This window comes from Achroia grisella, unplaced genomic scaffold (genome assembly GCF_030625045.1).
Source record: "Achroia grisella isolate CSIRO2021 unplaced genomic scaffold, CSIRO_AGI_Agris_v1 utg1179, whole genome shotgun sequence".
Taxonomy (NCBI): domain Eukaryota; kingdom Metazoa; phylum Arthropoda; class Insecta; order Lepidoptera; family Pyralidae; genus Achroia; species Achroia grisella.
In genome coordinates this window covers 77594-102181 of record NW_026712591.1, presented here as the reverse complement: position 1 = coordinate 102181, position 24588 = coordinate 77594, and the positions used below count along the sequence as shown (strand labels likewise).

Genomic DNA, 24588 nt, shown 5'->3' with positions numbered 1-24588 from the left:
AAGTAATTACTTTTCTGTAATGAAATAATGATTTTTAGACTTCATCATTCTTTACAATGAAAATGTATTAAGTACATTAAAAACAGTAATATAACTAATATTGCATAGCAATACTTGCGTAGATTGGTTACAATATGTATCAGTATAAAATACGAGTCTGTCGGTTGTAATATCCCTGATGTATAGTGCCAGTACCATAACTATTATTATTGTAGGTATATTTCCTTTAATAGGTCTATGTAATTTTGAAATATGTACGGACTATCATCGATATATAGTAATAATGTTAATTAAGATGTAGGTTGCTATATGTGTACCTGATATAGGTAATAACAGATATTCTACTCACGTTGCAGAAGGATTTTAAACACATCTGTATTACGGGGTTGACGAATCCGTTTTGCTTGTTATTCTCTCTATATTTTTAAAGATTTCTATTATTATTATTACAAATAAAATATACTCACTAAAAACTTATCTTTTACTTAACTTAACTTAACTTTACCTATCTTTTTCATTTACTACATTTAATGTTCGCTATTGTAATGTTGCCAAGGTTTTAAAGATAAAAGTTCCAGAAATTATTTTTTATTTATCAATGTCTTGTAAAAATCCCACGGCTTTACAAACTTAAGTTCCCAGACAGACAAAGTTACAAGCAATTTTATATTCAAAATTCAGCAAATCTGTATATCTTACACATTGAGAATTCCGTACATTGTTTGTTACGACATATTTATTACCTAATTATTTAAATAATGATTTATTAAAACATTTAGAATTTTCACAGTATTAGATATTCTAAAATGAGAATAGAGAAAAAAACATGTAGTACTCATAATCACTCAAATAGGCTACTATTAATGCTAAACTCAGTTAAAAGATCAAATTCTCATATACTACAAGAAACAAACTTCAAATGATATGTACCTATGTGTGCATGACATATTGATAAAAATCCCTTGTATTAATATAATATTATCATTCTGTGAATGTCTTTATCATGCTTACGTTGCTTTTTATGATTGAATATGATGATGATAATGAGCATTGGATTGGCCAATGCTCTTTAATACACTAACGATACACTCCGGCAGGGCACTAGTGATGAGATGTTAAAACTGAAATTGTAAATCCACCCCCACTTCTCATTAGAAGTTACTTAATCATTATTAAGTCCAATGAGTTTCATTAGATTGTTAGTAATAGTTTTCTTTTGTGTATAAATCCGTAGAATATATTGTAAAACAAGTGTAGCATTTTGTTTTAAAATAAATTTTGTAGTAACCATTATCATTTCAATAGATGCTAAAAGTAAAATTTGAGTGGTTAAAAATCGACTATTCTATTGTATAAGACTGAACAAAATATGGTTCTATCAAAAGTATGGAAAGGTAACGCTTTTATTATAAATTGAATATATTTTAAACATTATTCTTAAAATAATATTACATTTCTACATTCCTTTTTCAAATCTATATATGCCTATCGGTCGGCCAAGTTGTACGGTTTCAATTAACAGAGTGAAATGATATAGCCAAATATTTCTATTTATATTATATTCAAAAATTAACTGTTAGCAAGTACGTTATACGTGCCTCAAAGTCTGGTCAAAATAATTTGAAGAAATAAATAGCTTTAGACAAAGTTGCATTACAGAGCCGTTCATCAACAATTATTATAACTATTGATACATCTGTATAAATTATAAATAAATATATTTTCTTAAGAAATCATCATCCAACAAGTCTTTAATTGCCATCAACACTTCGTAATAGTTCAAGCATAGTTATCAAATCCTATAACATTATAATTAAAATTGGTTTCGCAATCCTCTCATCATTTGATCCTCTGATGATACACGCATCGCCTTCGCCACTTGAAGGACCGGTCAAATACACAAAACATTGTAACAATCTATGTATAAAACATATGTTGTAATATTATATTCAGAAAGTATAAAACATGAAATATGTTATTAAATATTAACAAAATTTAAATGGCTGGCAAATCGTTTAAGCACAAAATATGAAGCTGGTAATTAGAATGATAATTTTAAAATGTGACTTTCAAAATAGAAAGTATAATAATTAATAACTTATTAAGATTCAAATCTGATGGTATGTTTGTTATCCAAGTGCTTGTGTTAGTGATGTTTTAACATCTTTTCAGGTGTTCGTAATGGTAGCGTTATCTGCTACAGCAGTGGCGACGGCCCCTCAGCTGCGACAAGGCGAAAATATACCAGCAGTGCAGCTAGTGCGGTTTGACTCTGACAACGATGGACTTGGCACCTATAGTTACTCGTATGCTGTAAGTAGATATAAAACATTGCCTACATTTAATGTTTAGGCGCTCCTTCATACTTAAAGAGAAATGTCGCCGCCTGAAATTAGAAAAACATTATTTTCCATATTAATATTTGAATCACTTAATTATTATATAGATATTAACTTACACATAGAACTTTCCAGATAAAGCCGTACATATGTGTTACCAGCATTTGTTAACATAAAATTTTTACTAGTATCTATGTATAGTATATAATAAAAATGAATCTTAACAGAAAGGCTTTCATGAAATTTTGTGATGTTATGAGTTTATATACCATAGGGGTATTCGATTTGTCAAATAAAGATATGTCGAAAATAGTACATCTTCACACAGACTACATTACGTCTTCTTACGTCGTCAATGGTAAAATATGTGTATATACAATACCGATTTACTTGCAAATTGAATTCAAAGATCATGTTAATTTTTTTGGTATAAATGGAATGACTAACAGCTATAAGTGGCAAACACCGACAATATGCCAAAACAGCATCATCATTCATCATGTGACCATAGCCGTGGTACTACTTATATATTGCCATTCCCAAGGACTAACTTTGTATACAGTCTAACTCCTGACCATAACGATCCTGTCAGAAGTCAGGAGACCATATTGTATTAAGAAATGATTGTAATATTCTTTGTTATTTCTTAGGTTTGAACAAAGTGACAAGACCCTACGTGAGGAACAAGGTGAGCTGAAAAACGCCGGAACTGATGACGAAAGTATTTCCGTTAAAGGTTCCTACAGTTGGATAGCACCAGACGGCGATATTTATAAAGTTACCTACATTGCTGACGAGACTGGCTTTCAGCCGAAGATAGAAAAGTCTTCATCAATATCTACGTAATTAATTGACAGAAATATCTCAATGTCTACGAGTGTTTTATACAAGAAAATAGGAAATTATCTATATAATTATAGTGCAACTTAACTCAAAACTGCTCGTTCTTCAATATTTTAGCATATATCAGGTACAAAAAAAATCTTGTATATAAGTATATATTGTGGTAGATGTGCCCGCGGTTTCACCCACATTAAATTTCAATATAAAGTATAGCCTATTATTGCTAAGCTATATTATTTATCAAAATTCGTTCAGTAATTTTTACATAAAAGAGTAATAAACATCCATACTTACAGACTTTCACGTTTATAATACTACTATATTAAGATAATACACATGTATATTATAATTATTTATGTTATATCATACTCTATTCGATTTCTTCACTATACTATATATATATATATATATATATATATATATATATATATATATATTTCTCTTTAATGTAATATATCACTGACGACTATTTAAAACCCTATTTTGTTATTTAACAAATAAAATATTTTTATTTTATTTTTTTTGTATTTTTAATATTTATTATACAAACTTCTTTTTTGCTTGCTTCGAAAGCTCCGCCAGACAACTCAAATGCCAAAATATTTTATCATTATAACCTCAATAAATTTTATGTTGAATTGTAAATTGTATTCGTATATATCGAAAACAGAAATTATGTTATTGTTCTTTTCGTCTTGAATTTAGTAAAATAGTATCATTGTAGCTTTTGTGGATTTGTAGAGTTCATTCATCTGCGAGGTAGGTTTATATTTGTTGTTGTTTGCACTACGCAAGTGATTAGAATGAAGCTAAACTATTATATAAATATGTCTTTCTTTATGTTTTTTATATCAATTATTCTAGTTACGTATAATGCAATGGGTAAAACATCAAATTCTAACATAAAAACTGGTGAGATCGTTATGTCAGCCATCAAAAAGCTGATGAGAAATACAGGATGGACTGCGCGGACTATAGTAAAATTTATTAAAATGGAATACAGAATTTTGGATCCTAAGATCAGTAGAAAAGTCTCCAGGTATTAATTTATTATATTATTATACCATTATATGTATATATAATATACATATAATGGTATAATCAATTTGTTCAGGAACTACATTCTTAGTAGATGTTTTAGGCAGATTATAAATACTTGAAGATGCTTTTTAAAAGCATCTTCCAGTGTTTATAAACTGCCTCTATGTAAAGTACTCGTATAATCCTCCTTATTGTTTATTATTTTAAAATGACCTTATTATTAAGAAGGGTTGAGTTCTTTTTGTGTATAATGTGCGATGTCTTTCACAATTCTGTACTAAATTAGTGACAATTTAAGTTGACAAAATATTAAATTGATACGAGCTTAGTTTAAATCGATATATTATATAAGAACAATTCTTCTATGCCTCCTGAACAGAGAAGATCCAGACCTTATATATGTCTAAATATTATCACGATTGTTTAGTCAGTTGTTTTCTTCTTCGTTAAGGGCACTAAAACGAGGTGTCAGATTGGGATTACTCCAAATGGAAAGTGGTCGATATCGACTCAATAAGATGTCTCGCCTGGCTCGGCCCATGAACTCTCACCAGATGTGTCTACGTCGGCGGGGAAAAAAGCATAACCGCATAAGACCTCTTCATATATGGAGCTGTACGTCGTCCTCAAACTCCGGATGCACATATGCTAGACGTAGAAGATCTTGATTATTTTTTATACATGGATAAAAAATTAAATACGTATTTGTTTCATATTCAAACTCCAGTTTTTATTACGTTACCCTAAACTGACTGTAATAGGATGCATTTACATTATTTTGGTTATAAAGACAAAGGTTAGTATCTTATATACTCGGGTAACTGAATATAAGGAAAAAATGTGATTTTTGTCGTACTAACTAAAATTATGTTAAATAATAATATTGATAAACACAATAGTAGAAAAATAACTATTTTATTGTACACATACGCATCCTAACAGCTACATCATAATGTTCCACGATGACGTAGTGTAATTTGAAATAAACAAATAGGTAGATAAAGTAGACTGCACAATGAACTTAGATAGTCTATAAAATTTATCAATAATATGAGTATCTAAATAAACATATGTTTATTACTAGCTGTCGCCCAGAGATCGATATTCAAGCGTAATTAATTTAAATTATAAGTTTAAACATTAAGTTTCAATTGTTAAAGACAAAAAGAAACCTCAATTAACAATATTGATATTCACGTTTTGTTATCAGTCATATAATGTAGTGGTAATGTGTGTAATGTTTTATTTTTCGATTATATATTATAGTTGCAGCTTAAAACTGTCTAGTATGATGTACAATCAGTATAGATACGTCTTTACGTTAACACCATAGAACGTTAATCATAAATAATAACAAAAAAAGAAGCATAAAATTACTGTATTTTATAGTCTTCTCCATTAGCCAATGAACATCCAAGTATCATTTGAGTATAAGAAACCAGCAAAAAAGTAGTTCCGAGAAACATAATTGAGATGAAACACTCAGTATGAATTTGTAAGCGTGTTGAAGAATACTCATAAGACACACAATATAACTTCCTTGTGAATGACGAACAATACTTCATTTTAATATATATTTTTTTTATATAAACATAGTAGTGACATTATATTGTAATAGTATTCGCAGTATCTAATTTGCCTATTCTATCCAATGGGCCCATACAAAATAATACGTTTAGTCAAGGTAAAGCTCATTATTAATAATCTTGTTATTATAACAATAGTAGTAATTGATTTTTAATGTCTAATATAATTTCAGATGACACTGGTTTGCTGCCAATTGACTGATCTAGTTGTATCTTTACCGGTCAATTTTGGAGAGCTTTTCCCCAATAATTTTCTCGGAGTAACTAATTTTAAAAATATTGTCCCGCATATCGAACTGAAAATGTGAGTATCTAATACCTATAATATACCATCAAGACTGTTATCTTTGATGAGGTGAAGTCAATACTTGTAAACTGACATTTCCCTGGAAATAATTGGATCCAACGGTAGGAGAAAGACAAGCTTGCCTCGACATTAGGATTAATTTTGGTTTCTTATGAATGTTTGCATCACATGTGAGTCAATTTGAAATAAAAATGGACAGAAGGGTTTTTATTTAGATTAGATTAGATTTTCAAAATCTAATATAATAATTTTCTTATAGTCCCACTTCAGTAATCGAGATCAGCCGTCCATTCGACAATTTTAAAGACATTAAAATATCAAATCCCTTAAAATGGCAGCCAGATATTTCATCAGAAAATAGGTATAGAAATTCGGACACTATAACTACAGACAATGAACCACGAAGAGAAAATTTTGAACAAGATAATAATGAATTTGGAAATGATGAAATGGACAATTTTGTTACCAGTAGCACCAATTTATATGAAACGACTACAGACTCTACTACTGATGGGAACTGGGTAAAATATTCTTTATTGTGATATGATTTATTAGAATAATATTTCACGTGTATTCATTACTATATTAACACCGAACCAATTTTTCCAGACTACAACTGATGAAGATCTTTTTAATCGAATTGGCGGCGCAGCGGTTGCATCTTTGTTGGGATAAGAAAATGTATATATATATTAACCTTCAAATCTAATATGTCATATTTCTGTATCGAGATAACTTTGAAAAAATGTTGCAACATCCCCGAGGTTATACATGACGAATTTTTTTGACAAATTACCAGACGTTTCGTATTCTTCATAAGAGAGACTCTCCACTTTTTTAGTTTTCTTGATTGTTCTCAATCCAATACTCGTATTTGCATTTATAATTAGGACAGATCTATTCTTGATTAAGGAAAAATGTTTTTTATCAGTTATTATTATATATTATTCCGATCCTGTTAAATAAAGTCATTCATAATTTTCAGAACCCTCAATTGATACTGTTGGTTTTCATGATTAGGGCTTAAACTAAATATTTCATAATCGTATAATTAATGGAAATCCTATAAGTCTGAAATCATATTTTCTAAAATTCCATATATTCTTGAAGAAACTTAATATTTATTGTATAGAATAAAATTATTGTTAAACTATAAAAAAATATATAGTGAAGATAATTATAGTTGTTTATATTATTACAGCGTCTACAAACCTACAGTGAGTGTAATCAAATAACTATATTTAGAGGTAATTATTGTTTACGTAATATTTAATAAGTTCATTGTTTTAATTCTCTGAACTGTAATTCCTATTGTTTATCAATAAACATTGAGGATTCTTAAAATATTTTAGTTTGTTGAGCAATTATAGAGTATAAAAATCAATAAATGTACAATAAAGTTTTTTTTACGAGTTTTACAGAAATTAGTATTGTTGTAGACCATATACTATGCATGCCTGAGTTCCAGAAGTCTCTATTATTATTAAATTTACAGTGAACTTTATACAAGTTATTGCTTTGTGTCCTCATATATTAGATCCAAGATAAATATTTACGAGACTACAAAGATGTCTGGATTTTAAACGATCTATACACGGCTGTTAATCAAGGCCCATATTGGAGCAACCCTAAATTGCTTCCCAGATTCCCAGCCTTATATCTAGCACAATCTGAACCAATCTCATAGTGTGCCCACCCTTCACATGATTTTACATCCACCACAACTGCTTCATTATTTAGCCCCTAGATTTAGTAGTATGTGTTTGTCTTGAGGAATGGTGCAATATGATCGCCACTACGACATAAGAGTAATTAGACTATTACACTGTATATTTAGTGGTATCCATGATATTGTTCATATATGACTTGTCAACTGTATTATCAGATATTTCTATCACATGAAATTCACTAATAGCGCATAATTTGATAGCGCACCATTGCGAAATAATTTGATATAGCCATGTTATGGCATATCGTACAAAGGAACATATATGTTATGTATGTTCCTTTGTACGATAAATTTCCTATTTTAATAGAGCAGCGTAATTACGTTTTATGCCAATTAATATTTAGTACAGAAGATTATATTTGCCTTTTAAATAAAATGCACTTGTGTGTGTTGTTTAGCTACAGGTCATACCTTCGTGATACAGTACATATTGTTGGTACTGCCTATAGTTAGAACGATTCTGAAAAGTTATACTAGGTAATAACAAAGTCGTAGGAGAAAAATATGACCTGCACTTGCAATATATTACTGAAATTGTGTTGCTGTTATTATCAGTCATCGAGATTATTCTGAAATCAAGCAACCAGTCAAGGTTTGCTAAATTTAAATAGCTTCGTACAAAGAAGTAGTATAGTTAATAAAATTGAGAATATTAGCTATATTTGGCTTTCTATGTCATAAATGTACTCGTAGAAATACATAATCTGCCGGCGGGAAGAAAAAAATCTATAACAAGCTACATGTCAGTTAAGCTAATATCTTCTACTCGTACTTAAGGGGCGTCTCATGCCCTTCGATGGTAGCTTAATGTGTTAATGTCATGTGGTATGATATACTAAATAATTATGTAGGTTGGTAGTTAGAATCAACATAATACATAAAATTTTCGAAATGTAAGTTATTTAATGCATCTACACTTAATTGGATGAATAAATTACCTTAAAAAAATACTTTGTTAAATCCTAAATAGCACAAAATTATAATAATGAGTACATAAACCTATAACTAAATAATTAATAACATTTAGTGAATTGCATAAAATTGAAAATAAAATTTACCAATGTGTTAAATGTAATTTCATGATATCTACATAAATAATTATTTCTAAATCCAAGGTAACTGTTTATGAATAATTAATTATAAATAACGATATGTTTCATGCATAAAAAAAGAATTATTGATAACAATTATTACAGTTATAAAAAATGTTTGCATTTTTCTTAATTTTATAATTTCACCAGTCCTCGCTTCTTCTGCATAATGTATCTAATAAATGACGTAATTTGTATGGACAATCGATATTATCATTTCTAACTATATCCAAATGGATCAGATTATGTGACGAGAAAGTAACATAATCTGTATGTAAGGCATGTGTTGTACGGATTATGTTATGTGCTGAGAAAGTTACTATAAATTTTAAGATCTAAACAATCCAAAAAGTTCGTCCCTACCGATACTGTGTCAGCAATAATGTCTCATATAAGTTTTGCGTCTAATTTACTTTAAGGAGATAGTAACAAATAACGTAGAAAAAGCTATATTTCGATCTATTTTTATTATAAATACATTAATGTATACTACATTAAGTGTATTTTTGCACATCTATTCAATTCATCTATATTATAATACAAATTTTTATTATTAATAGTAAATTTTATTATAAACATTCCCTTAACTAATTAGTTTTTACAATCAATAGTAGGTACATGATATTTCTTTGGATGTGTTAATATTAGTATTAAAATACTTGTAACGTCATTTTGACAATACGTACAAATATCCATAAATAAAAGTATTAACACATGACTATATAGCCCTACCAAATCCCAAATTAAGCTCAACTTGCTATGGGCACTAAATAACTAATAGAAATATTTAATATGTAGGTATATTATACATTTCTGTTAACGGTAAATTCGCTAACGCTCCTTTTATTCGATATGTATCTATAAACAGGAGGATTATATGAAACACCTAAAAAGCTAATTCACTAAATTTGGTTCAGACATATATATAATGTAATATGTAAGTTTAAATCAAATTTCGTCCGTGCCCCACAGATAGACAATAAATCACCTAACCGTATTGGTATAATACAAAAATAATATCTCTATATCAGAAGAAAAAAAATCTGAGATGCATTTATACAAGGACATCTATGGGAATCTATTGGCTTTCCATACATTTCCTTGATTCCGTCCAAATAACCAAGGAATAAATACTAAGTATTGTCTACGTATAAAAAATTCAGAAAGTACAAATCTCGTTCGTAGAATAGTTTTAAAAACCTATATTTATTTTTAGTTAAGTCTCTATAATAATAATTATCTCAATTCACACAGCGCCATCTAGACCCAAGTCAAGCTATTTAAAGCTTGTGTTATGTGTATTAAATAACTGACAAATACAAATACATAGTTTTTTTTGAAAATACATACATATTATACATAGAAAATACCCGACCGATACAAACAATCATATACATAGTAATAAATAAAAATATTTGTGCCGTGCGGAGAATCTTACCCGCGATAATCGGAAGTAAGAAGGTGTGCTAAACCACTATACCACCGAGGAATTCGATAATATTATCACGATTATATTATTATGTGCATTAGACTATTGTTACAAATGTTCCTCAAAACTGGACGAATTTTCATGATCACATTGCATTATTGGAATTATGAAAGTTAATAAAACATGTATTCCATTTTGTATATGTGTTTATTGTAACTGAACCTGGTACAGATATAATTTGTCTTTAAAAATTTTTTAAATTCTGGAAGTGCTGTAAACTTTATTTAGGTTTACGTATTGCACAACTTATAATATTTAAAATCCTTCATACCCGCTCATTTTAACAACTTCATCTTCCTACTGATGAGATAATTTCCATTGTAATATTTAAACAACAACATTACTTATTTTCACGAATGATTTCACCATCTAATTCTTCAGTCTACAGAAACCATTTACGTATCCATTGTTGTTAAAGGATGTTACCTATTTGGACAACGATCCATGACGTAGTAACACGGATTTTACGGGCAATAATGTGTTAATAAGAATTGGTCCGATTTGAAAACTTTGTTTTATTTTAACATACACTTTATATTTCGTACAAAATTTATATAAGTTGCATTTAAGTGTACACACCAAAATTGTATGATCTTGTTATAATCTATTATAGATGATTAGCAAACTGAAGTAAGTTGACCGCCATTAACTCTAGTCGTCGATTAATCAGGGAAAATTTCGACCCTGTTTAAAGCAAAGTTTAGGGCGTCTCTTCGTAAGGTTGAGTAACGAACTCAGTTTTATTTAACGGGGGTCGTTAAATACAGTTACACAAAAACTGTACAAAAATGAATAAATTAACGATAAATAAATTGAAATGTACAACAAGAGAATTCTTATTTTGAATAACATCTGAAAGTAAAAATATCACTATGTTAGTAACATTTTCGCAAATTAGTCCATATTATTCTAGTATGTACATGGTATCATAATGTAATTAAAAATATAAGAAAACTGTTTTTATTTTATAATTATTATAATTTAAGATTTCAAAGTAATCAATTAAGTTACAGATATCATTTTTAAATGTAGAAATATATTACCTCTGTCAATGAATGAAAAAAAAAAGGACAACCCCTGCTTGCTGTTGGTTTGTTTGATGTTTGTTGCAACAATTGTTAACATGTTAACATAAATCAAATTTTTCTTTTGGTTTTCTATATTGATTGTCTAAAGTTTCTGTAAATACCTAACAAGCGTCAATCAGTCTGTTTATGGTCAAACCGAATTGGCTCAGTTTCAGAACAGGCGGAGTTGCGTTCGGCCGGCGGGCGTGTACACCGACTACTCTTTATATATAAAGAGATCTTACGAAACCGTTAGCACATTCGGACTACAGCCTGTCCAGGAAGTTGCCTGTTCCTATTGTCACCGACTCAAGATGCTGCTCTCATTGGTAACTACAAATTCCATATTACAATTAGGGCACAATTGACCTTAAAGACAAAATTTGTACCAAAATCAAAATTTGTATTATCAATAGCATTGTACATTGTAATGATAGAGCTCAAGTGTTATGTACTAAAGCGACCTCCCCGTTATTGCGATGTCAGATATGTGATGTTGCAGAAACCATTGCCTGGTGCATGAATGTTTAATTTACTATACACGAATGTCGTTAGTTCACACTCTGACCTTTCATACGACTCTGCTTCCAATGTTTACGTTACAATGTCTTAACTATAATTCGATACAACAATGTTTTAGTATGTCTATATTTATAATGTTAATAAATATTAATGATCTGTTGGAAAATTCTGGTTCAAGACATTTCTCTTACAAGCAATTACCGTTTATGATTCTTTGTTATTCCAAAATTGGCAGAATAAAATCAGAATACTTTTTATTTTTAACTAAGTACAAACAATAAAATGTATTGAATCCATTTATTTGTATTTTTATATTGAATTTATGTTACGTGATATTTTCGTCAGTTCTGCAAACTTTTACATTCTTATTTTTCATATGTGATTATATTACATAAAAATGTACTAAGTGTTTTATTAAAACTTTTCTTTACTTTTTATTACTATGCAGATAAAATACTATAATAGGTAAGTTTTGGTATGAATATAAATAATATATACCTAGTTAGTCTTAAATCGTTTATTTACCATGCCTAAAACCAGTGATAATAAATATTAAACTGACCAACATTTATAAAGAAGCAATGTGAAAATTTATAATATTTTTAATACAACTTGCTCGGTTTGTTTCTTAGTGATGATGACTTATGTGATTCATGAGTATTATTAGGCTTGATGGCTAATTTTTTATATATAATCATTATTGGCGATATATCATATATTATTATGCTTAGACGTACAATGTTATATAAAATTAACATTATTATAATGTTAATTACCATGCTGATTTTAATAAAGAATCAGAAAAATTCTAGCCATACATTATATAGTATTATCGGTTTCGTTTTAATATTCGTGAATATCATCGTTTCTTCAGTAAATTAGTACACTATTATGTTTTCTGTATTAAGTAAAAATAAGTAAATATTTGTTAAAAAAAATATTATATTAAATAAAATGCAAAACTACCGCCTTAGATATAATATTTATAAAAATAATGAATTTATATGTAAACATAATATTTCTCTTGTCTAAATACTCTGTAATACGCTATTTTACTCAAATAGTGATTTTAAATAAAGTTAAGGTATAACCTTAGGCAACAACAAATCCGTAATTATAATATAGTTACATATGTATAAAATTTCTAAAATTACTTATTATATCCTTACGGTAAGTAAGGATATAATAAGTAACTTTGGAAATTTTACGCATACGCATACGCATTACGCAGAAATGGTAACGCGTTTTAGAAACTATGGGCGTCATCACAAGGAATATTTAACCGAATCCAATTGATTCATTAGATAATTCTAGTCTGGTGTATAGTAAAGCTATTCAAGAAAAATAGAATTAATAAAGTTGACTGACAATACCTAAAATAAAAACTTTTTAATATTTACTTAAATAATAAACAAATAAAGGAGTACCTAATGCAGTTATGAAGGTCAAGCCTCTAATTAAACATCTAATATCCTGTTTAAGTTTTTTTTATTAAACTTAACTAGTCTAGTCTTACTTATTACGATATTATCACAAAAACATACATAAAATAAAAAGCGTAAATCAACTTTTACCGCACGAGTTTGTATCATAAATACCTATTTATTATCACAAGCACGGGTATATTTTGTATAAATTTTTTGCACAATATATGGACAGAATAATGTCTGTACAAAGATGTAGGTACAAACATTCATAAAACTTATGAATGCAGTTTTGAAACGTATTTTAGGCTGATTCCTAACGTCGTAACTTTATTCTTTCATTTATTTTTTACTCCTGGACGCGTCTTGAATTACTGTTAAATATTACTATATAGTAATATTTATATTATTTATACGTAAGCATTTAAAACGAACATAGGTATAATATGGTAATAATATTATTATTAATATCATCATGAATAAAGAACATACAGATACACTTCAAATCTGTCTTTAAAAAAACATGGTAGATACCAAATATCTACATAGATAAGGTAAACACACTAACCTTTATTAAAAGCATTTCAATGTTAAGAGAAAGAATTCACATGTTCGATAGTGCAAATTACTTTAAGTAACTCGAAGTACGATATCTTTATGTCTGTGATAAACGTATTTACGGCCATTGCACTGTGTCGTCTATCTACTAACATGCTCTCGTTAACATTTCAGGTTTTTGGGGTCGCTGTGTTGTTGAAAATGATTGCTGCTAACCCATACATTGATAATCAACCCCAACCACAAGTGGTACGATCACAGATTAACACAGCAAATTTGCCAAATTCCTATGACTTTTAGTAAGTAACAATTATTTAAAGATATTTTTTCAGATTTTTTTCCCTTACAATAAACCATTTAACGACCTAACCAGTGGATAAACAACTCGTATCGATCTAAACATTAATAATATCGTATTCATATCTGCACCTTAATCATAGGTTTAGAGGTTCTTCTTACACAGCTAGGCATAACAACAACAAATTAAGCTTTGATTAAATATTAAGGATTATTTTCATGACAACACGATAATTATTAGCTGTACTGCGCATATTAATGTTGAGTATTTGCCATGGAGTCATCATCAAATATTTAAATTTGCCATTTTTGGTACAAGATAAACAAATTAATTAAGCATGCAGTAGGTACTGAGGTACACTAAGATTGCGTGAGCCATGAGAAACCAGATAAATAAAGACAGGAAACATCTATTTAAGTTTGATAGTCATGCCGAACATCAACAAGAGTAGAATAGTTATGCAATATCATTTACAATTATTTTATATACCATAGTAGATATATTTGTCTGTATCTACAGTTTATTTTTTATATTTCAGTTATAAACTATTACATTAAAATACTTTTTTTCCGGTATCGTTATTTAGAAATTCTTAATATATATACAGCTTAGCTTATTATTGTTTTCGGTTGCGACAAATAGTAATTCAACTTATTGGGTGTTATTTTTGTTGCACCTATTTTGATGTTTATTATACTATACTCTTTACAAGTACTATGACGGCCTGAGTGGTCTAGAAATACAGCACACCACTTTACTTCCGGTGGTTGCAGGTTCGATTCCAAGAAACGTTTGAATGTATCAGGATTCTTACATCATTACAATAAACACGTGTTATCAGTTCCGATAACTAAAGTACCGCATTATATAAAACATAATAATATTTATTTTAGCATATTTTCCGAATAAAAGCGTTCAGTTCAATGTGAGTGCGAGATATAGATACCAAATGAATAGGAAACTACATTAACATTATGATTCATGTGAAACGGCTTTTTTAATCTTACATACTATTCAAACCGAAATAAGAGCACAAACAACTAGTACTATACGCAAGATACATATATAATCAAGTTAAACATTAGTGTAGGTAAACCCAAGCGAGTCATTTAGAATTCTACTACGCAGTCATATCACAATAACTGCTATTTCTTTGCCTCAACTTATACTTGCTGGTTCCGTTACCTATACTAAATTACAAATATATATGTATAAACTTAAGCAACCCACGAATAAAAGTAAAATTATAACTGAGAATAATCTCGATTTGAAGGAAAACAACGCATCTTACACGGTCCACATGTTTAGGAGGTACAATGACACCAACATACATATGTACCGATACATCAAATTTATACCGTTCCTCTTTTTATGTTGAGGTTAAAAACAAACAAAATGTAGTATTAGGCCGGCACCGTTGCATAACACATTTTATAATTGAAAATAATAAAATCCATATTAATATTTACTTCTGCACATAAATATTGCTTGATTAGTAATTTCGACCATATTGCATTTACCCTCTGCTTGTTTATTATTTTGTATATACTTGATCTCAAAAAATACCATAACCTTAAATATATTCTCTAGACATCGACTGAATACAAAATGAAAAGGAAAGCAAAAGGATGAGTCAGACTATTGTATACCTACTTGATCGCTGACACCAAAATATTTCCCAAATAAATACGGAGGAATGCCGCGTTTATGTTAATTCATCTTTTATTGTCCTTACGTGTGTAACGTAACCCGATTATACAAATCATGATCAAGTGTATTTTGCCAACCAATGCTTTGTGTAGAAAGTGACTATATAGAAATCAATCTACGTGATAGCCATCTGCCATAGTAAACACTTGCAAATAACAAATGGCAAAACAACTTCTTTGATTGGTTTTCGTCCTCAGAGAATATTTAGTTCAGTTTTTATTTATACCAATTCTTTCACTGTTAATGTGAAAGCGTATTATCATTGTTTTCTACATGTTGAATGTAGAAGAAATAATTTTATTTTTAATTTGATAGTTATTAATTATATATATATTTATATAGTTTAAAAAAAAATATTTCAGTTTGATTATTTTTAAAGAATATTAAATATGGTTTTGTACCGGAGTGGAACATAAATAAGGCTATAAAAAATTCAACACAAAGTGACATCATGGACTTGACTGTACCTATACTATAACGAGTCGCTATTTAAATGACATCTACTTGTCATGTATGTAATTGGAGGTTATTAAAAAAGCAGAATGGTAACAATGTCATACAAGTAGCGCGGTACAAAAACGTATGTGGTATGTGGTACGCCTCTTCCAAGTTGAACGGTCGCTGACCGCTGCTCCTTATAAGCTTCCGTTACTTGGGCACATGTCCTCAATTATCTTATACATTATTTTTGGAATACATAAAAGAAAAAATAACTATTATAGAGCATTGTCAAAAAATATTCTATGATAACAACTCATTAACAACCCACTCTAAAACACGAGTCTGTCCTCTCCATAAAAGGTATAAGGAGCGTACCGCCTGGTTATTATATCCTAGTTATATGGAGGTGTAACAAATCGAATTAAACTACATACGTAATACAGTACTTAACATTTTATAGTATACTTTACATCTAATAGAGATATCTGAAATGTTCTTAAAATATAGTAATAAAATAGCGGCCGTGACTTCGTTCATGTGAATTTTGTAATCACCATTTATTAATGACAGTTAAATAACAAATACGAGTTGCATCTAAACAACGCTATCAGTTGTTCTATTAATAATATATCACGGAATAAATTATCCAAGAAAGCTGAGAAAAATATACCCTAGAGGAAGATTCATCTGGGGAATATATTTTAGTTAAGTATATAGGGAGATAAATGAGTAAGTACGTAAATTATATCACAACCTCATTTTTCTTCAGTATTTATGTTAAGTAATATTTAATAAATTGTATGAAACTGTACCCTGATTTCTCCGACGTTATTTACGTCACACATAAACAGATAAACCGATAAACAGACGACACAGTGTATTCGCGACGTTACTGCGTTACATTATTATAATAAAAATAATAATAAGTATAAAGAAGATAAAGAGTAGGTATATACCAAATCGAACGAATATAGATCGCGTATATGTCAACATAAGTCAACGTATGTATGTTTATTCTAAAAAAGCGGCACTGAAAGAGATAATATTGGAGCAGTTGTATGTTGTTGTTGTATAAATTAGAGGGTATAGATACACTACTTGAAATCGGCCCTGATTTCGCTACACATGAGGCTATCCAAGAAAATCTTAGGAAGCTATCCAGGGTGCTTGCCGACAAAATAGTAATTTGTATATATATACTACTTACAAATAATACCTGCTGACTTACAAAACACTGTAAATATGTAAATATCTACTTATATATACATATATTACTGTACAAAAATGCTGGCATAACAAGTAACATTAGTCGGTAGAGTTTTTGTTTGCAAAATATCACGCTATATTAATTTGTAAATTATTTGTTAGTTATATAATATATATTTAATAAATTTGTAAAACAAATCAATTGAGAAGGTTGCCAATATTTGTTTTAACGCGCATGACTCGTACCTTACCCGTGCTCATAATCATTATTTCAACAAGCTTGTACAGTTAACCAACAAAGAACACTTTAACATTTATAATCCTTTATTATGCAATGCAATTAGATATATAACTATAATTCTTACTTATATTTCAATAATTAAAATATAGTCTGTTCGTCTCATTGTATGGTATTTTTAATCGCAGAACATGTCTTAATGGTATTTAATCTAAAGTTAAAAAAAGCCCATAGTCGCAAATAACTATTAGTACATACTAATTGTCAAAAACAAAATGATTATTGTTATGATCCTTAATTTATCGAATTTAAAATTGCACATGGCCTCAGGCTAGAGATAGAGAAATTTTGTGAAGTTAGAGGGAAACCATTGACCAGCAGTGGTAAACTTTGTTGTTGTTATATGTAAATGTTTAAAAAGTAGGTTAAAAATAATAATATATTTAGAAATAACTTAACGTGCGGACTGGATCCTTAAATCTTGAATGCGGTCAAATTCAGAACAGAATAAGAAGATTTTGAAGATTTCAAAGTCAAAGTTGCAAAATTACCACCTTAAAATATACAGATTGAGTGATTTTCATACATACTCAAAATTATATGATATACGTTTCAGCTATGACGCCAGCGACGGGTCTTCACGTACGGAACGCGGAGCCATTTTAAACTCCGGTACAAATGACGCCGCCCTGGACGTTCAAGGAGCTGTCCGTTGGTACGACAAAAAAGGACAGCTATATGAAATGACTTACAAAGCTGGTAAAAGAGGTTACAGAACTATCATAAAGAAAGTGTCGTGAAGTCCGAAAATTGCATCAAATATCATTTACCTAATCACTTCGTGAATCTCTAAAAGACTTTATAGTATTAGATTTATATTTATTATTACTACTCACAGTAGAGTTTTCTAACTTTTTAACGAGACATGAAATGTATTAATTTCGATAGAATAAAATAATCAGAATTTTAGAAAAATATGGAAAACAAAACTTTCGCCCGTTTTGCGGCGCTGCGCATGCATGACATTCGCTCTGAAATAAAGTTTGTGTATTTACTTTATTTTATCTCTCAATACCAGCTTCATGAAAGCAGTATTTTGTATTAGTTTTTAATAGAACAAAAACAAAGTATTAACGAGCAAAAAAAAATAGTAGATTTTAACAGTATTTTTGTTATTTTTGGTAATTTTTATAATTTATTAATATTAGGATAAATCATGTTGGGTTAAAAAAATACCATGAATTCTATTCTAAATAAAGAGATACCTAAAAGGATTCTATAAATTAATACAAAAAATATTCACATTGTATTTAATTGATTATGGACTTTTAAAGGATACTAAACTAAAAACTGTATCAGGCTTTTTATAATAACATTTACAATTTTCTCTAATAAAGTAGTGAATATGTTACTTATAAAAATAATCTTGTATTCACTACATACGTTATTTGTAGGAATTGATTTGTAAAAAAAAGAAAGTACAGTACTTATTAAATAATAAATGAAAATACTACGTATAGACTGTAATGTGGTGCGTCCATATTTATTTATATAAATCGAAGTGAGAGCGCTGTCTTGACATTAGTTTATATCTAACTAATTCTCCAGTGAAGGAAATCCTGATATCAAACTGTAATATAACATTATGTAATTCAAGAGACTGCATTAGACTCACTCGCCCTTAACCACATTAGATTCAAAATATTCTTAGAAAAATATGGGCATGACAAATGTTGTGCAACCATAACAGGAACAGTTGGCAATACCTCTGACTTAAACTTGAATAATTGTGATAACGGTATATGTATTGATATCTATTATAAGAGGTGGGTAATAAATAAGAGAGAGATACCATACTCCATTTTTTAATACTTTGAAAAAGTTGAGCACTGTCTATTTAGTAAATATATTAACAAGTGTCTCCACTTTGTCTCCAATTATAATTATGTAATAGCTTAAGGTAATATTTGATATGTTTAAATATATATAATATATAGTGCATAAACGTATACGAGTAGAATAATGAAAAAAATATATTGTTTTGTGTTTATCAAATAAAATAAATATGTAAGTTGTTCGATAATAGAAAATGACAAATTCCCTGTATTCTATATATTGTTTCATTATGTATACGATGCAATATTTTTTATATATTTATAATATTTACGTCGTGGAACTAGATATACTTACTAAAGCTGATTGAATATGAAGCTAATGAAATTTCCATACAGTAAGCAATTAGACAAATTTTAATATAAACACTACAGGTACAGACAAATAATCTTTTTATTGTATACTATTAATTTTCCATTTATTGTGTCTATTTTTATTTTATTTAATAAATATACCTGTCTGTATATTGCAAAATGTATCGACAACAATATATATTTTGTTACTCTTTTCGCCGAAAGTTGTATTGGAACTATCACTAACACATATTCATTTTAAGGAAGAAGAGATTAATGTAGACGTGTAAATATTAAAGACTTCTTTATTTATTAAATTTCATTGATACTTTATATGTAATTTATTCATTGCCACCTTTTCTAGCTATTTGCAAATAAGCTTTCAACTCAACTCATGAGAACAAGTACAATTCTGACAAATGTGCAATTGTTCTCATCATCATTGAAATATTTCAGAATATAATTTGCACGGTATCGCATATATATACGAAATATAGCGACAGCCAATACCCATTCAAATTAATTTGTGCAAGTTTACCAGTGGTAAGTATAAATTGTTTCTAATAATATAAAATTCACACATCAGAATCGTTGTCATCTTAACTAACATAAATTAAATAGAATAAATGGCATAATATTCTCTAAAAAATGGGACAAATGTTTCTTAACTTCCATATAATTTATGGCAAAAGTATGTCAGTCTATACTTTTGCAGTTCTAATAAAAACTAATGAGCTTTTAATAAGGCATACACTTGTAGTTATTAGTATAAAAATACAGATTAATTTTCATTCACGATACTTCACGTTAGTACGCATTAAAAGTAATTGTTTTAATTCTATTTACAATACACAGTTCATGTTATGTCAAATTATGTGGTCACGTTCTTTCATCACTTGATTCCTGTTATCACCTCCTTCACACAATATCTAAAATGAGTATGAGGTCATGTCAGTTACACTATTCACCAAGAATTTAACGATTGCTGTGGTACATATCAACAAACAACTTTTCCCCCAAAATAGTATATTAGCTGTATATAATAATAACAGTTGAAATCGGTATCGCATAACCATCACATTCTACCAGTGACAAAAAACTTTTCTTTATTTTATGTTACAGTTAAAATCACTTACAAATTTTTCATACTGTGAGAGTACAATTAATTTTCATTCACGCCCGTTAGTGCATTAAAAGTAATTGTTTTAATTCTACAATTATTATTTTAATAGAGATATTTAAACACAATATCGCGCACACTATGAATTGTTGCTGTAATATCAACAAACAACTACTGTATTTAAGTTGAAATCGCATTTTCTTAAATTGTCAATCAGAAATTTTTACTGTGAGAGTCAAAATGTTCGCCCTGGTGAGTAAAGTAGTAAAGTGTCTGATATTGTACTATATTTTATACTCTATCTGGAGCTCTGTCATATGACTATTTTATATATTTACTCATGACATAGATTCAATGATATTCTTTAATCATAGGATTAATATAAATGATTAAAAATTACTACTGACTATATATCAAGTGTTGAATTTCTAAAACTGATATGATGATAATTCTATACAAAATAAGTTAAAACAGACACGTTTTAGATTTTTAATAATACTCACACAAAATTTTACAGAAATTATTTATCCTCGGTACATGTGTGGCGTGTCTACTAGCTCAAGATGCAACGAATAAACAGCCAGTGGAAATCCTTACAGAGAAAAGCTTCGTCCGAGAAGACGGATATGATTTTGAGTGAGTATAATATTTAAAATAATGTAATAACTTAATCTTTTTATATAAAGTATATAAAAATATCTGTTAGCTTGACCGCCACTAAAAATCATTATGATTAGTTTCTGATAAGCGCACTCGCCCCTTCACACATGACCCACAAGGGTTTACTATAAGCACAGTAAAGAACCTTTCATCGTCAACAACCATAATATCAAAACAATAAAATACCTGAAGAGGAAGAAGATTTTGTGCAACTTCTTTTAGTCAATCTTATGTAATATATTATTGAGTATACTATTGTATGTATTGATGTTAATATAATGTCAGATTTTATATTTACATAGTAAATATTTAGCACTAAACATAAAATTAAACTGACATTAATATTAACTCAATGTCTATTATATATTTATTACTCATACTCTATTGTTATTGTTATCGAAAGACTTCAATAGAATCGAGTTTATAATTATAGCTAATATACGTCGTTATCTAGGGTCCTACCTTCATTACTCTTAATCCGTCGATTATGTCGACTAATACTTGTACCGCGTTTTCGCCAATCCTCTTTCTTTTATCGTATAAAAATATAAAATTAAAAATTATGACAATAATGCCCAGCCATATCTACGAAATATTCCGAAGACACTATTTGCGTAGAGTAAACTAGCCTTTAATTAAAGGTTCAAATAATTTGTAACAGTTATACATTAAAAATAATCGTTTTAGCATCATCACTGCAATTATGAGTTATTGTCATATAAACGACATACCACAAAGTAATACAAATAAGTTTGTTTAACAATAAGGATTTGTTAGTTCTTCAAGGATTACTACATTGAAAACTGCTTTTATGACTCCCATGGGTGTAATATTTCATTCGCTTGCTGTAATCAAAATGTTTCATTACTAGAATTTGCTAATCGATTCACACAGTGACTTTTATAGACATAAACACCAAAGACTACCTGACAAACATTCTTATCCTTGATATTTATTGTAAACAATAAATTTGGTATTTCATGGGGTTTGTGTAAATATGAGTATTCCACATAATATGTGAAATATGTATAAGTAAAAACACAGGTATAGTTAATCTGGCTAACCCTATCTATTTATTTGGACCTTGATTATTCATTTATGTATTTAATCTATAAGTATTTACCATGTCAGGTTGTCCTCCACACGGTTGCTCCTGGACACCATCGTGATGAATATTAATGAAAAATAGTTTTTGACCTTAATTAATGAATGTAACACTGATTTCGAATTTATAAAATTATCTCGTTTGAACCTTGCATTTAAATACAAAAGCTACTGATCGGAAAATAAAATATAAATTGAGTCAGGGATAAAATATATAAGCTGTGAAGTATTTCAACTTAAGGAATAAAAATTATTATTACAAACGAGCTAAAAATAAACAAATTCGTTTTTAATTCGTAACTTATTAGTAGTTTCTTGTTTATGTTTATTCCCATAATATTTATATAATAGTAGTATTATCGTAACAAAGATTTACCTCTATGGGTATTATGTATGAAATATATAAGTATAAAATAAACAGCCAAAATTGTCCACTTAAGTTATTTTTAAATCTCAATTGGAAATCCCACGTTGATAATAATCCACTTTTGTATCTATTTCATGGCTACTTTGGTTAGGTTTTTTATCGTAATGTATATAAATGATCAACCTATATTTTTGCACAACGTTAAATATTAATAAATTCTATCATTTATCGTTTTAGCACATTACCTAAATAATAGTACTATATTCCAATGAATAATTGATGCTATAAACCTTCTCTTAAACATTTTATACTTATTATAAATTATTATTCTTAAACAAATACAAATACATTACAATTCCTTTAATTTCAGATACAAAACTAGTGATGGTGTATCACGCAAAGAAGAAGCTGGATTGATCACCGTTGGCGATCAGCAGGGTATCGGAGTTAAAGGATCCTACTCTTACACAGCACCAGACGGACAACAGTACCTAGTGACCTTTACTGCTGATGATAAAGGATACAAACCACAGATACATGTAGTGTCACCAAATCAATAAAAATATACAAAATAATTTATGTTTTTTTATCTTAAAAAATGTTAGATGTATCTCATACCTATTGCTTATGTATAAATAATGTCCATTTACCTATTTCGTAATTAATATTATAAATATGAATGTGTGTCTGACTGTCTGTCTGTCCTTCAGTCTGTTATCTATTACCTTTTCAGTACAAAATGGATGACGAAATCGTACAGAAATACTACGTAAAGATAGATTGTATCACATAGGATAGACATTGGTAAAAAAACAATCTAATTAGAGTGAAAATGGGGATGGAAGTTTGTACAATCGAAGTAACTACTATACACCAACAACAACAACTAACTAACTAACAACTATATATGTAACATACCTGACACCCTTATTAGAGTACTTACACAACACTTCTGTTAAGAAAAACATTAACAAAGCTTTCTCGAATTGTAAAATGGTGAACCAACCATGGTGTTCGGTTTTATACAAATAAAAAAAATGGTGGATTCCCATCATGAACTTAATTTCAAAGTCAAGAACGTACAATAAACACGATTCTGAAAAAGAATTAAACATAAAGTTGTACTCATACTAGATCATGTCTTACTAATTGTAAGTAATTTAACTGAAATTACGTTCAGTCTTGAACAGTTTTGTGCTTTTAGAACTCGCAAGTACCCTTACTATAGAATCAGAAGAAGAAGACGTTTTAATACTTTTTTT

The 24588-nt window shown here is 28.9% G+C and overlaps 5 protein-coding genes across 5 annotated transcripts; all 5 read left to right on the top strand.

Annotated features, from left to right (window-relative positions):
• The first annotated feature begins 2028 nt into the window (after nt 1-2028).
• LOC131852590 (endocuticle structural glycoprotein SgAbd-5-like) lies at nt 2029-3185 on the top strand. The gene is made up of 3 exons (XM_059203273.1): nt 2029-2037; nt 2173-2306; nt 2990-3185. The coding sequence occupies exons 1-3, from the start codon at nt 2029-2031 to the stop codon at nt 3183-3185; spliced, it is 339 nt and encodes a 112-aa protein (XP_059059256.1).
• Nucleotides 3186-3763: 578 nt separating this feature from the next.
• LOC131853386 (uncharacterized) lies at nt 3764-4936 on the top strand. Its single transcript, XM_059204257.1, has 3 exons — nt 3764-3941; nt 4047-4221; nt 4675-4936. The coding sequence occupies exons 2-3, from the start codon at nt 4061-4063 to the stop codon at nt 4889-4891; spliced, it is 378 nt and encodes a 125-aa protein (XP_059060240.1). The 5' UTR covers nt 3764-3941; nt 4047-4060; the 3' UTR covers nt 4892-4936.
• Nucleotides 4937-5696: 760 nt separating this feature from the next.
• On the top strand, nt 5697-6791 carry LOC131852583 (uncharacterized). The gene is made up of 4 exons (XM_059203259.1): nt 5697-5708; nt 5983-6113; nt 6376-6637; nt 6726-6791. The coding sequence occupies exons 1-4, from the start codon at nt 5697-5699 to the stop codon at nt 6789-6791; spliced, it is 471 nt and encodes a 156-aa protein (XP_059059242.1).
• A 4891-nt stretch (nt 6792-11682) lies between these two features.
• On the top strand, nt 11683-19014 carry LOC131852437 (endocuticle structural glycoprotein ABD-5-like). Its single transcript, XM_059203104.1, has 3 exons — nt 11683-11821; nt 14171-14295; nt 18506-19014. The coding sequence occupies exons 1-3, from the start codon at nt 11807-11809 to the stop codon at nt 18687-18689; spliced, it is 324 nt and encodes a 107-aa protein (XP_059059087.1). The 5' UTR covers nt 11683-11806; the 3' UTR covers nt 18690-19014.
• A 2421-nt stretch (nt 19015-21435) lies between these two features.
• Nucleotides 21436-23886, top strand: LOC131853335 (endocuticle structural glycoprotein SgAbd-5-like). The gene is made up of 3 exons (XM_059204204.1): nt 21436-21447; nt 21713-21831; nt 23697-23886. Exons 1-3 carry the CDS (start codon nt 21436-21438, stop codon nt 23884-23886), a joined length of 321 nt encoding a protein of 106 aa, XP_059060187.1.
• The last annotated feature ends 702 nt before the right edge of the window (nt 23887-24588 follow it).

What these genes read in the sequence shown, in the direction of transcription:
- LOC131852583 (XM_059203259.1), top strand. An exon ending in CCGCATATCGAACTGAAAAT is followed by an intron (nt 6,114 to 6,375) that starts GTGAGTATCTAA and finishes ATTTTCTTATAG; the next exon opens with TCCCACTTCAGTAATCGAGA. An exon ending in CTACTACTGATGGGAACTGG is followed by an intron (nt 6,638 to 6,725) that starts GTAAAATATTCT and finishes CAATTTTTCCAG; the next exon opens with ACTACAACTGATGAAGATCT.
- LOC131852590 (XM_059203273.1), top strand. An exon ending in CTTGGCACCTATAGTTACTC is followed by an intron (nt 2,307 to 2,989) that starts GTATGCTGTAAG and finishes GTTATTTCTTAG; the next exon opens with GTTTGAACAAAGTGACAAGA.
- LOC131853335 (XM_059204204.1), top strand. An exon ending in GAAGACGGATATGATTTTGA is followed by an intron (nt 21,832 to 23,696) that starts GTGAGTATAATA and finishes CTTTAATTTCAG; the next exon opens with ATACAAAACTAGTGATGGTG.
- LOC131852437 (XM_059203104.1), top strand. An exon ending in CCAAATTCCTATGACTTTTA is followed by an intron (nt 14,296 to 18,505) that starts GTAAGTAACAAT and finishes TATACGTTTCAG; the next exon opens with CTATGACGCCAGCGACGGGT.
- LOC131853386 (XM_059204257.1), top strand. Translation starts at nt 4,061, where the DNA reads ATGGGTAAAACATCAAATTCTAACATAAAAACTGGTGAGATCGTTATG. An exon ending in ATCAGTAGAAAAGTCTCCAG is followed by an intron (nt 4,222 to 4,674) that starts GTATTAATTTAT and finishes TTCTTCGTTAAG; the next exon opens with GGCACTAAAACGAGGTGTCA.